This window comes from Bombina bombina, chromosome 5 (genome assembly GCF_027579735.1).
Source record: "Bombina bombina isolate aBomBom1 chromosome 5, aBomBom1.pri, whole genome shotgun sequence".
Lineage (NCBI taxonomy): Eukaryota > Metazoa > Chordata > Amphibia > Anura > Bombinatoridae > Bombina > Bombina bombina.
The window spans coordinates 571,693,241-571,707,991 of record NC_069503.1 but is presented as its reverse complement, the minus strand read 5'-3'; the positions used below and the strand labels follow the sequence as shown (position 1 = coordinate 571,707,991).

Below are 14,751 nucleotides of genomic sequence, written 5' to 3'. Positions count from 1 at the left end.
ATGTTGTTATAGCACATAACAGAATATGCCCACATAAGCATATTGTTGAGAGGATCTTATATTAGAACCATATGTTACAACTTATACAAATGAAACTTGTGGAATGCTGCAATGAGATTGAGATACTGTGTGCTGCATTATAAACATTTGATACTAGATTTAAGGCTACCCTCAATATGCTTAATATGTGAGATTCAAATTACCCATATAACATAATATATATATATATATATATATATATATATATATATACACATATACACATATATATACATACACACATATATACCCATCACGATCGCGGAATGAAGAGCTCTGTAATGCAACCCCATTGATGTCTATGGCGAAAAAAGTTACATGTAAACCAAACACCCTAACATAAACCCCATGTCTTAACACCCCTAATCCGCCCCCCGACATTGCCGCCACCTAAGTAAAGGTATTAACCCCCTAATCTGCCACTCCTGATATCGCCGCCACTATATTAAAGTTATTAACCCCTATTCCCCCGCACTCCAACATCGCCCACACTATCATAAAGATATTAACCCTATTCCGCCGCTTCCCCACATCGCCGCCACTAAATAAAGTTATTAACCCCTAAACCTCTGGCCTCCCACATCACTAACACTAAATAAACCTATTAACCCCTAAACTGCCAGCCCCCCACATCGCAAAACACTAAATTAAACTATTAACCCCTAAACCTAACCCTAAACCCTACACCCCCTAACTTTAAAATAATTAAAATAGACCTAAATTAAAGTTACAATTATTAACTATTATTAAAACTAAATACTTACCTGTGAAATAAAAATAAAACCTAAGCTAGCTACAATATAACTAATATTTATATTGTAGCTAGCTTAGGTTTTTATTTCAAAGGTAAGTTTGTATTTATTTTAACTAGGCAGTTAAAATAAATACAAACTTACCTGTGAAATAAAAGTAAAACCTAAGCTGCCTTACACTAACAACTAACATTACAAAAAATAACAAACACTAAAATTACAAAACATAAAAAAACAACCATTACAAAAAAAATCAATCGAATTTATCCATAACAAGAAAAAATATTCCTATTCTAAAACACTGTTTAAATAAAAAATAAAACCCACCCCAAAATAAAAAACCCTAATCTATAATAAACTACCAAGGGCCCTGAAAAGTGACTTTTGTAGGCCATTAAAGAGGACTTTTGAAGGGCATTGCCCTAAAGTTAACAGCTCTTTTGCTAAAGAAGAAAATCAAACACCCACTAACAATATACAAACCCCATCGCACAAACCCACAAAATAAAAATAAAGTTAAATCTAATCTACCCATTGCCTTGAAAAGGGCATTTGTATGGGCACTGCCCTTAAAAGGGCATTCAGCTATTTTCCAACTGCCCAAACCCTAATCTAAAAAAAAAAACACCCCAAAAAGAAAAAAGCACATTACACAAAATAACAAATGAATTATCCAAAATAAAAAAAATTATTCCTATTCTAACCTGTTTAAAAAAAAACCCACCACAAAATAAAAAACCCTAATCTATTATAAACTACCAATAGCCCTTAAAGGGGCCTTTTCTAGGTCATTGCCCTACGTTTAATGACTCTCAATCTTGCAGTCCTCACCTCCTGTTTCTCAACCTCCTACCCTACTAGATTGTAAATTCCCACGGAAATAGGACGCTCAATCACTCCTGTATGTGTTTGTAAATTTTGTCCTGTATCTTACAAGTCTTGTATTGTTTTATTTAAATGAACTGTATCCATGGACAGCACTGCGGAATATGTTGGCGCTTAATAAATAAAGTATAATAATAATAATAATAAAAAAATAAAAACAGACACCCCCTAACATTACAAACCCCCACCCACCCCAAAACCACAAAATAAAAAAAACAAATTAAAAAACCTAATCTACCCATTGCCCTGAAAAGGGTATTTGTATGGACATTGCCCTTAAAAGGGCATTCAGCTCTTTTGAGAGTGCCCAAACCCTAATCTAAAATAAAAAGCCACTAAAAAAAACCTTAAAAAAACAAACACTAACCCCCGATGATCCACTTACAGTTTTTGAAGTCCCGCTTGAACGATCTTCATCCAGGCGGCGAAGTCCTCATTCAGGCGGCGAGAAGTCTTCATCCAGGCAGCCTCTTCTATCTTCATCCCGGCGGCGCAGAGCTGGTACATCCTGAAGACATCCGGCGCGGAGCATCCTCTTCATGCGGTCGCCGCCGTATACTGAATCTTCAATGCAAGGGAACCTTTTCAAAATGGCGTCCCTTGCATTCCTATTGGCTGAAAAATTTGAATCAGCCAATAGGAATTAGAGCTGCAAAAATAATATTGGCTGTTCAAATCAGCCAATAGGATTTAAGCAGCTCTCATTCTATTGGCTGATACCAAACCAATAGAATTAGAGCTGCTTAAATCCTATTGGCTGATTTGAACAGCCGATAGGATTTTAGCAGATCTAATTCCTATTGGCTGAGGTTAATAAATTTAATTTAGTATTAGCAATGCGGGAGGGCCTTGGTTTAGGGGTTAATAGGTAGTTTATGGGTGTTAGTGTACTTTGTAACAGTTTAGTTATGAGTTTTATGTAACAGTTTTGTTGTGTAAAACTCATAACTACTGGTCTCAGAGATCGGTACGGATCTTGTCGTTATAGGCTGGACCGCAAGTTTTTTAGCCTCACCGCAAAACTAATGGCAGCACTATGGAAAGCGCTATGGGAATGCCATGAAAAAACATCCGTTTTTCGAGTGCGGGAAAGACGTTGCTTACAGGCTAAAAGGCTTGCCGTACAGCTATACCGAAAAGATTTGTAATGGCAGCGGTCCGGTTTTAACGCTGAAATGGCCTTTTTTTCAGCTTTAAAACTCAAACGCAAAACTCGTAATCTACCTAATAATGATTTAAACATATGTCTAGAGACTGATAGCTTAGTTATGTAGTATGAGAACTGTCATTCTTACATGACATGATTATGTAACAAAAGTATTAGACCAGGGTGGAGCAGTTGATGCAGCATACTGTATCTAGATTTCAGCAAAGCATTTGACACCATCCTATACAACAAACTAATTCACAAATTGTATCTTCTTGGTCTAGACTCAAAAATTGTGAACTGGGTAGAATGCTGGCATTAGGACAGAAAACAAAGTGTCATAGTAAATGGACCTCTGTGGGGGACTTTAAGAATCCCTGGGGCAAGCAGAAGGCTATCTAACAAACTAGATGAGTTTATACTTTTATGAAATATCTGGCAGACTTGCTGGGCCTATGGCTCTTATATGCCATCAATATCTATGTTTCTATGACAAGATATTTCTTAGCAGAAATAAAATAATCTCCTCTTTCAAATAAGTATGACCATCTGGTTATCACATATCTAATGTGAAAATGACACTACATATGGTAACATTGCATTAGAAACCAACATAATGTGTTTTATGTTTCTATGTAATACAGGATAATTGATGGCGTAACATATGAAGGAGTAATTAAGGAAAAGGAAGTTGCTAAACAACAGTATCAAAAAGCAGTATCACGCGGACAGACAGCTGGACTTGTCAAGTAAGATTAACCCCGTTTATTACAATGGGTGAATATTTAAAAAGTATAATAGTTTAGATTATTATTGCTATGTATTTTCAGCATTTTGTGATATTGACCATGACCAATTTAAAATGGAAGATTTCTAAACATATTCATATGTTCCAAATGTGAAGTACATATTTTTACCTTTTTATACTTTGCCAATAGGACATCTGTGTAACATTTATCATAAAGGACTGAAGAAGGCCAAGATTATTAGTTTACTACCATGTTACACAAAGTAACCACCACAATAATCTTAATCTGTAACCCTGAAACAGCATAATAAACCCTAAATATGATACTGGTGTAATGCAATTCAACCAACACTCAAAAGATTCCCCGTGTACAAATACCATCCCCTATGCAATCTACTCACTGTAAACACCCCCACGCATTACCCACCTACTGGTTAAGTCCTCTTTTCACCATAGCCTTCTTTCATTGTAAGTACATATCGCTAAATCTAACCCTTCCTATTAAGTCCCTTTATCAATATGTCTAGATAAATAATCGTTATTTCTTTGCCTTTTCTGACCAGTAGCCACAGATCCTCTTCTTCTTTAATCTCATCATCAGATGTTAATCTATTTTTAAAAAATATATTCTAATACATATATGGTAATCAGGTTAACCAGGAATAAAGATTGTTAGGCATACCTTCGAATTATTAATATGGTTAACTTGATTAATGTATCAGTTTTTTTTTAAATAAAATAGTAATTTACTAAGACAAAGCAAAACAGAGTTATAGATCAAGAAGAAAAAAACTGTTGCTGCTGTCTAGAAGAGGAAAAGAATGAAGACTCACTAGATTTCAATAAAAAAGTCACTAAGATTTTATTTATTTTTATTGTTAGACTTTAGATTGTTTTGGGGTATTTACATAAATGTATATTTAGAGGGAGTGTTTGTGGTGGTGGGACCATGTAGGATAATGGGGGATGCATGGCAAGAAATAGACAGATTGAATTGCAGTAGAAGAAGGTATTATGTAGATTGTGGGTTTACATGTGAGACAATCATGTAGATTGGCTGTTTTTGATGGTGGGGTTGGGGTGTAAAATAGATGTTTGTGTTGTGTGGAAATCATACAGAACAACAGAGGTTTAAAGGAGGATAAAAGAGGGTTATTGGGTAATACATTTACAATTAAAGACTTAGGGTCAGGACCACTGTTCATATTATTGCAGAGAATTGTAGTGTCTGCTAACTGCAAAGTGCGTTTCTCTAATTAACTGTTTTGCTGCTGCGCCGCTCACACAAAGTGGCCTTAGAGTGAACACTGGATGGAAGACATTAGTGCAGCATTAGTTTAATTTAAAGGGACATTAAACACCAACATTTTTCATATTTTATAATTCAGATAGAGAATACAATTATAAACAAAATTCCAATTTACTTCTATTATCTAATTTGCTGCATTCTTTAGATATCCTTTGTTGAAAAATTACAATGCATATAGGTGAGCCAATCACATGAGGCATCTATGTGCAGCCACCAATCAGCAGCTACTAAACCTATCTAGATATGCTTTTCAGCAAAGAATATCAAGAGAATGAAGCAAATTTGACAATAGAAGTAAATTAGAAAGTTGTTTAAACTTGTGTGCTCTTTCTAAATCATGAAAGAAAAATGTTGGTTTCATGTCCCTTTAATTCAATGCATAAGTGCATTTTCTACATATTAGGTTTTGGATAGTTAAAAATATTTTGTTGTGTCAGAGAGAAATATTTGTACAATGACTTTTAGTTGTCTCTACAAAAAAATAGATCTGTAAGATCATTGATTGCTGCAGAAAATGACAGCATCAATCATAGCATAATTTAGCAATAATGTTCTGTAATAATAACTGCCACCTTGAGTATGATGGGTAACCTTTTTCTGCCAATAAAGGTTTTTGTCACTATTTGCTTAGCTCATAGTATACAGATGAGAATAAAATATTTATGCTGTGTACTTTTTTTTTTAATTCAATACTTCAACTATTTGAACATGTGCAAAAAATATTGGTTCTTTTTCAGTCAAACAGCTTATCACAAGATTTACTAGTATAAATACAAATAGATCTATTTTTTTTTAATTCTTTTTTATTGAAAGAGATACAGCAACCACACCAAACAGTCATAAGTTAACATTATCAGAATAGTTAGGTACGCAGACCACAAAATAGACAACTGATAATAAACCATCATACAGAAATAAGTCTTATAATGAATCAGTACTTGATGCGCGTACAACTTTAAGTTACTGAGATTGACAAGAATTACACAGCAAAATTGTGAAGTTGATTCCATATTCGTTATATAATTGCATCACAGGAACAATGTAGTTATCCGTAGTCACTCCATCTCTAATTTTCATAAAAACATTTTAAAACCTAAACATATTCAATTCACTTACATTTTAATGATTGAACAGAAAAAAAAGGGATATAGGGGTTGTAAATAGGGCAACGACTCTCAGTCTCCGAAGCTTTGTAAGGTATGATGTATGTACATCAAAACAACACCTCAAAACAACATCTCCTCATAAATGTTTGTATTGTTCTGAATCTCCAATGGCCCAGCCAAAGATCACCACTCTCCATTCAAGACAGCCATAAGCATCACCTCAAGATTGATAAATGGTTTAAGAATTTGTTGTTGTAGGGCTGGGGTAAATGTAGATATTAAGGATTGCCACTTTTTAAAGAATGGTTGGAGTCTATGCTTTGTGTATAGTTTGACATTGTGTTGTTTGATGAAAAGCTGCCGTAGTAAAAGACGTTTAAATTGCGCTACAGTAGGTGAATTCCTAGAAATCCGCTTATTTAGAATACAGTGTCTCGCTAATAGTGTGCACAGCGTGAGTAATCTATTACGTTTTTTATATGAATTGTCCCACAGAAAATATATATTTTGTCTGTAGTTATCTCTGTTGATGGCAAAAGTGGATTTTATCCAATATTGATAGTGTCCCCAAAAGCGCCTTATTAATGGGCATGAGACGAAGTAATGTTGAAAGGAGGGAGAATCGCTGCTGCATTTAATGCATGCATTGGGGTGGTTCGGTTTACATTTTGATAATCTGTTTGGGGTGATATAATCCCTATGCAGCAATCTAATTTGTGCTTCTCTAAGGGGGATCACTATTGTTGCTTTTTTGGTGAGTTCTGGGCCTCTATTTATCAAGGTCTGTTGGACCTGATCCAACAGACCTCGCTGAATACGGTGAGCAATACTTTAATTTTAGCATACGGTAGATATGCCAGTGCTAAGGGTGTTATCACTGCTTCTTCAAGCTTTGCATCACAAAAATTAGAGGTGTTGAGTTGCCAGTCTGTAACTAATCTTGACAAAGTCGCCCAATTGTATAACTTTAAATATGGGAGGCCAAGACCTCCACTAAGAAATGGAAGTTGTAATTTATCCATTGCTTTGTGCAATTTTTTCCCCCTCCATATGAATGTAGAAATTAATCGGGATAATAGCATTAGATCTTTTTTAGTCATAAGGAAGGGAAACATAAGCAGGGGATACAGTATTTTAGGCAGTATTGTCATTTTAACTAAATTAATTCGACCCGACAAACCCAGAGGGAGATTAGTCCAGTTTTGTAATTGAGTGCTAAGACATTTGCATTTTTCAGAGATATTTAGTGTATACATTTTGTGTGGATCTCTATGTAGTCGAATGCCTAAATATGTGACCGTATCTGAAGTTTCTACAAAAGGATAATTATGTTTCAAGTCTGGGTGTTTATTTAACCACAAAATTTCTGATTTTGATGTGTTTATCTTATAACCAGAAAAACTACCAAACTCTGATATCGTCTGTAATATACGTGGTATATATAGAGATGGAGAATCTATAAATAATAACATGTCATCCGCGTATAGGGCCAGATGAAGGGGAATGCCATGTATTGTAATGCCCAGAAATATTTGTCACAGCTTAAGTGCCAAGGGTTCCAATGCAAGGTTAAACAGCAGGGGTGAAAGGGGGCCTCTTGGCAGTTCAAAGTCAGGAGAGAATAGTCTGTTAATCAATATATCTGCTACAGGGGAGTTACACATTTTACAGATGACATTCAAGAAAGGGCCCTTGAAGTTGAACTGTCTCATAGCGTGCATTAAATGTGTCCCCCCCCCTCTGGTTCCCAATGACCAATAAAGACTAACCGCATTTTGACCACCGACGTGCGCTTAAAAACAAAACCAGTTTGATCTTGGTGCAGTAGTGTTGGAAGTATATTTTTAAGTCTATTTGCCATAATCTTCATAAAGAGTTTGTAGTCGGTGTTTAATAAAGAGATAGGCCTAAATGCATCTGACAAAGAATTATGTTTACCTGGCTTGGAAATAAGAATTATATGAGCTGATGTGAAACTTTTCGAGGGTAGTGTATCTTTCTGAAAATAGGCGTTATATAGGTTGGTCGAGGCAGCGGTGATTTGTGGTTGGGGAATCCGATAAAATTCAATTGTCAAGGGGGCGGAGCTTGGCCGCACAGGAATATGGCTGCGTGAGAAGATAGCTTTGAAGCCCTAAGTCTATATGCCGAGCATAATGGGTGACTAACACTCTACTTACCCACCACAATCAGCTGTAGCAGTAAGGCAGATACCCCTGCCCTCTCCAATACAACAATTGCAGCGTTGAGGGACACAGATTGGGAGCTACTAATGAAACAGCGCAACTGCGCCACAAGGCCTACACACAAGGTGAGTCCAGAACCGCACCGAGTCGCATCGGCAACTTTCATAGGGATCCCCAGGGGAGAAAAAACTGGTGACCGGAGCGGAGCAAATCCCTGGTATTGTGAGGCTAAACATCAGCCTCTGTATCCCCTCCTAAAAGAAGTGACTCGCATGGCAGCCCGGAGCACCGAAAAGTAATCAGGTCAGAGTGAGAGGGGGGAGGTTGCAGCCCTGCAGACTCTTCCTAACATGCAGGATAATAATTTGGACAGAACACAGGGGGCATAAACCGGATAGGATCCGGTCATAGGAGCTTATCTAGCATTAGGGGCTTTGCAGAATCGTTCTCAACCAACTAATATACTGCAGATTTCCCCATATCCGCAAACAAGACACCCCACATGAGTCACAAAGATTTATGTGAATACTGGCATAATAATTGGGGCATCAACATATTACCCAGATCTTTAACTCAAAACAGGGGCCTGCATGCTGAGCAAACCACCCCTCCACCCACCCCTACACAGATGCTCATAACTATAAACTTGCTACACAAGTCTGTCCCTATCTCGCATCACTTCACCCCCTGAGGAAATTTCAGGGCCCATGCCAATTGGGATGCCAAACAAACGAACACCAAAATTAACCAAAGACTACAAACTGTCCACCATGAATAACTACATAAAACCTGCTGAGCCTGCCGTAGCACTCCCTAATGACCCACATCTCAAGCACAATCAGGAGGTAGAACCCCAGACACATAGGGAAAGCCCAGACACTATGCAGCATGTTACTAAAGGAGACCTCAAATACTTTGCTTCCAAAAATGATATAAGAGACGACATGCAAGAAGTGAAAGACCTGTTTGGTGAATTTAAGAAACACATCACGGCTCTAGAACACAGAGTCTCGAACATTGAGGCAAGGGACCCAGCAAGCTGAAATGCAAGTGCAATCTGATAACATGCAGATTCACACAGATATGCTACATAATTTAATGAACAGAATGGAAGATTTAGAAAATAGGAGCCGTAGGAACAACCTCAGGATCTGAGGGATCCCAGAATCCATATCCCCAGCTGCCCTGACAGGACATCTACAGAGTCTCTTCCGAACAGCAAAAGACACACCAACAGCACCAGATATCCCTATAGAGAGAGCACACCGTACTCTACGTCCAAAGCCATCAACAAAGGCACCACCAAGGGATGTGATTGTGAAATTACTCTCGAGACAAAGAGGAAATTCTTAAGGGATCAAGGAATAAAGCACCCCTTACACATGCTGGGATAGAGGTACAGATATATCCAGACATCTGTCCCACCACCTTGCAGAAAAGAAGGGATCTAAAGTTTATTACAGTGGCTCTCAGAGACAATAAAATTCCATACAGATGGGGTTTCCCAACCTGCATCATAGCCACAAAAGACAACACCTCCACCGTATTTCGGACACTATCTGATCTGCCAGCATTCAACAAAAGCCTGAACCTAATGATCAAACTACCAACAGCTCTGGCCCAACTACACCACCACGGTTAGAGATGCCCAACATGATCTACAGATTGCAAACCCTGAATGTTTGAACTGCCCTTGTGAAACCACCTAACTGGGTCGTTCTGAACCCCTGGAGGCGTCGCCTTCTGGGGGGAACTGGCCCGATCGGGGGTAAAACCTCAGGGGGTGGACATATGGCTTCACACAAGGACCTCCTTCTGCTCTACACATATAGAAAGATACCCAGAAGGAAGATATAATAGTGGGCCTTCTGTATAACAGACCTGTAACTCTTGATAACCTATACTTCCCTAACACAGCGCAGGCCCCCTTCCTCAAAAAATGTCGCAAAAGGTCCTCTTCCTTGGTGGGGACTTTAATATCCCCATGAATCCTGCCCTAGATACCTCTGACGGCTCCTCCAGCGCCACCCCTAAAACACTTAAACAGATAAACCGCCACCTGAAGGACATGGTGGTTCACGATGTCTGGCGAACAACACATCCGAACACAAGGGATTATACTTTTTATTCCCACCCCCACAATAAATATACCAGTATAGACTATGTTTTCACAGAGACGACGGGCCTAACCACAATCGCAGACAGCGCCATACATAATATTACGTGGTCGGACCATGAACCTGTCACCTGCACACTCCACTGGCCAGAGGCCCCAATCTCCACTTACATGTAGAGACTAGATGACACCCTTCTAGATAACCCTATCCCCATAACAGACCTCACCAAATCACTCCAAGAATACTTCCATCTTAACCTGTCGAACACCCTCCCTTTAACAACTATTTGGGAAGCACACAAGTGTGTAATACGCGGAGAACTCATCAATATAAGAGCTAGACACAATAGATTTATAAGAGAAAGACTCCAAACCCTACTGATATTGATTTCCCGCATCGAACAACAACACAAAACTAGCCCCACTAACGTTACTTTCTTAACTGAACTGGAGCAGGCCAGAATAGACCTGATGACCCACTTACAAGAAGAACATAAAAAAAGCACTCCTAATGAAGCAAAAATTCATTGAGCATGGAGATAAAGCAGGCAGAATGCTTGCTAGAGTTAGGGCACGCAGGAAACTTAAATCCTACGTTCATGAGATTAGAGACCACCATTGTACTACGCATTATGATGCGAAAAGTATTGCAAATGCTTTCATGGACTATTACAAGGCATTATATAACTTAGCCACGAACCCTCTGTGATCGACTGTCACCTGGTCTTCCACGGAAGACCCCCCCTCAGATACACAAGTATCTCTCAGAGGTCACTCTCAGATGAGGATAAAAATGCCATAGATGACCCTACTATACTTACTGAAATTCTCCATACCATTAAGGAATTACCTTCAGGCATGAGTCCAGGCCCAGATGGCCTAGGACCCAAATATTACAAAAAATTTGCTCATATACTTTCTCCCCACCTACTTAAGATATTTAACACTGTACACGATACAACTTCCCTTCCGAGCTCAATGCTGGAGGTGCAAATAGTTGTACTCATCAAACCTGGTAAACCCCTCACAAAACCAGAAAACTTTCGCCCAATATCCCTGTTAAACTCCGATATCAAAGTTCTGGCTAAATAGGGAGGCAAGAGATAATACCCTTAAAGTCCTACAATTGATTTCCCATACTAACATAACATCTACCCCTCTCACCCTACTCTCGACGGACGCGGAGAAAGCGTTTGACTGAGTTAATTGGTCATTTATGCTTTCTACCCTTAAAAAAATTAATTTTGGGCCTATTCTTCTAAAAAGAGTCATTCCTCACCAAATGCTAGGGTGTATGTGAACGGTGTCTTGTCAGACCCATTTCACATAACAAACGGAACGAGACACAGCTGCCCTCTCTCTCCATTCCTCTTTGCTATCTTTATAGAACCCCTGGCTAATAGGATAAGGACAAACCCCTCTCTTTCAGGACTTAAAATCCAAAACACAGCCAATCGGATTGAACTTGAATCTGATTGGCTGATTCAATCAGCCAATCAGATTTTTCAACCTTAATTCCGATTGGCTGATAGAATCCTATCAGCCAATCGGAATTCGACGGACGCCATCTTGGATGACGTCATTTAAAGGAACCTCATTCGTCGGGAAGTCGTCGTGCCGGAAGGATGCTCCGCGGCGGAGGAGCGAAGGAAGAAGATTGAAGATGCCGATTTGCTTGAAGACATCACTGATGGAAGAAGACTCTCTGCCGCTTGCTTCAAGACATCGCCCGGATGGAAGAAGACTTCACTGCCGCTTGCTGGAACACATCGCCCGGATCGGATGAGGAGTTCTGCCCGGTGTGGTGAAGACAAGGTAGGGAGATCTTCAGGGGGGTAGTGTTAGGTTTATTTAAGGGGGTTTGGGTTAGATTAGGGGTATGTGGGTGGTGGGTTGTAATGTTGGGGGGTAGTATTGTGTTTTATTTTGCAGGTAAAAGAGCAGTTTTCTTTGGGGCATGCCCCCACAAAAGGCCCTTTTAAGGGCTGGTAAGGTAAAAGAGCTTTGAACTTTTTTTAATTTAGAATAGGGTAGGGAATTTTTTTATTTTGGGGGGCTTTATTATTTTATTAGGGGGCTTAGAATAGGTGTAATTAGCTTAAAAATCTTGTAATCTTTTTTTTATTTTTTGTAATTTAGTGGGGTTTTTTTTTGTAATTTAGTTTAGTTTATTTAATTGTATTTTTAGATAGATATTTATAGTTTCTTTAATTTATTGATAGTGTAGGTGTATTTGTAACTTAGGTTAGGATTTATTTCACAGGTAATTGGGTAATTATTTTAACTAGGTAGCTATTAAATAGTTAATAACTATTTAATAGCTATTATACCTAGTTAAAATAATTTACCTGTAAAATAAATATAAACCCTAACATAGCTATAATGTAATTATTAATTATATTGTAGCTATCTTAGGGTTTATTTTATAGGTAAGTATTTAGATTTAAATAGGAATATTTTAGTTTATAATATGAATTAGATTTATTTAATAAGAATTTAGTTAGGGGTGTTAGGGTTAGATAGAGTTAATATAGTTAATATAAATACTATAGTAACTATATTAACTATATTAACCCTAATATAATTAGGGTTAATATAGTTAATATATATAATGTAATAACTATATTAACTATAATATACTTAGGGTTAATATAGATAATATAGCTGGCGGCGGGGTAGGTAGATTAAATTAGGGGTTAATAATTTTAATATAGATGGCGGCGGTGTAAGGGGTTCACATTAGGGGATAGATCAGTTAGATGGTGGCGGTTTTAGGGGTTCACATTAGGGGATAGATCAGTTAGATGGTGGCGGTTTTAGGGGCTCACAGTAGGGGGTTAGTTTATGTAGATGGCGGCGGTTTAGGGGTTAAATACTTTATTAGGTATTGCGGCGGGGGATCGCGGTTGACAGGGAGATAGACATTGCGCATGCGTTAGGTGTTAGGTTTATTTTAGAAGATCGCGGTTGACAGGGAGATAGACATTGCGCATGCGTAAGGTGTTAGGTTTATTTTAGCAGCCAGTTTAGGGAGTTACGGGGCTCCAATAGTCAGCGTAAGGCTTCTTACGGCTGCTTTTTGTGGCGAGGTGAAAATGGAGTAAGATTTCTCCATTTTCGCCACGTAAGTCCTTACGCTGTATATTGGATACCAAATTGCGCGGGTTTGGTATACCTGCCTATGGCCCAAAAAACTACGGGCGACGGCAGAAATATATGCGCGTAACTTCTAGGTTACGCCGTATATAGGATACCAAACCCGCGCAAATATTGGCGTCGCCAGCTTTTGCGGGCGACGATTTTTATCGGATAGACCCCCACTACTTTAAGATAGGGAAACTTGAACTCCATGAACATGACACTTGCATGGAAAGACACCCCTCTCTAACCATAGGACCCAACATCTAGCCCACCTAGTGCTCTCCAATGCCTACACCTTCCGAAACCCCAGATCTATAGGCTTGCCCCCCCCTCCTACATACTTTGGGCCCCATCATCCCCCCGCTCCTCCCTTCTCCCCCTCTTACCCCCCATTTCCCCTCATCAATAATAGAACCTTTCCCCCCTCCCTTCTTACCCTCTCCCTCCTTCTTTCCCTTTCCCAAAACACTCAATAAAACCAGACTGTGAAAATACAAATTAAATTTATTTTCTATTGTATTGTTAAAAAAAACTATCAGTTCAGAAATGTTTGTTTAAATTCCAAAAAGAAAGAACATGTTTAAAACTACTGCAAAACAGATGCAAAATACATCTGCCCTGACTAAAGGGGGGGGGGGAGATCACCCCTGTTACTGTTTATTTGAGGACAATAATGCACCCCAAAGGGCCTCTACAGCAATATGGACTTTGGAAACTTTAATTAATAATAGAGTCTTGGGGGGGGGTTACTCTCCTTAAGACACACACTGTACTTGTCATCAGATCTATTTGACTTATGGCATTTGTATCTTCTATTTTTATGTTTCAATAAAGATTTATATTTAAAAAAAAATAAATTGTCAATCTGTCTGGGCCTGGGGTCTTTCCTATTGGAATATTCTTCAAAGTAAAGATTACCTCCTCATTGGTTATGGGTGTGTTTAAGTTGTCTATTTAATCTTGTGTTAACTGGGGTATATTAAGTGTTTGCCAAAAGGAGGCCTGGGATTTAATTGAGTTTGAAGCTTGTCGTGTGTACAACTGTGTGAAATATTGAGCAAAACATTGCACAATCTCTGATGGTATTGTGTAGGTTCTACCTTTGAAACGTAGTGTGGATACATTGGTTCTCTCTGTCAAAGTCGATAGCAATTATTACCAAATTACCAAATCCATAGTATTTGCCCACTGTTCTCAGTAGACCTGAGGCGGCTTGTTGTTTTATTAAAGCATTAAGCTCTGTTTTCACTGCAATATATGTCTCATAGGTAGAACCTGATTTATCTAAACAATATGCATGATAAGCTCGTCCCAATTGATTT

The 14,751-nt window shown here is 38.5% G+C and overlaps 1 protein-coding gene across 1 annotated transcript in view; it reads left to right on the top strand.

Moving 5' to 3' along the window:
* LOC128660587 (inter-alpha-trypsin inhibitor heavy chain H3) overlaps positions 1 to 14,751 on the top strand; it is a 180,008-nt gene that overhangs the window by 35,046 nt on the left and 130,211 nt on the right. The window contains exon 4 of the mRNA XM_053714517.1: positions 3,468 to 3,572. Within this exon, the coding sequence (XP_053570492.1) occupies positions 3,468 to 3,572 (105 nt within the window). The remainder of the gene's footprint in view (positions 1 to 3,467; positions 3,573 to 14,751) is intronic.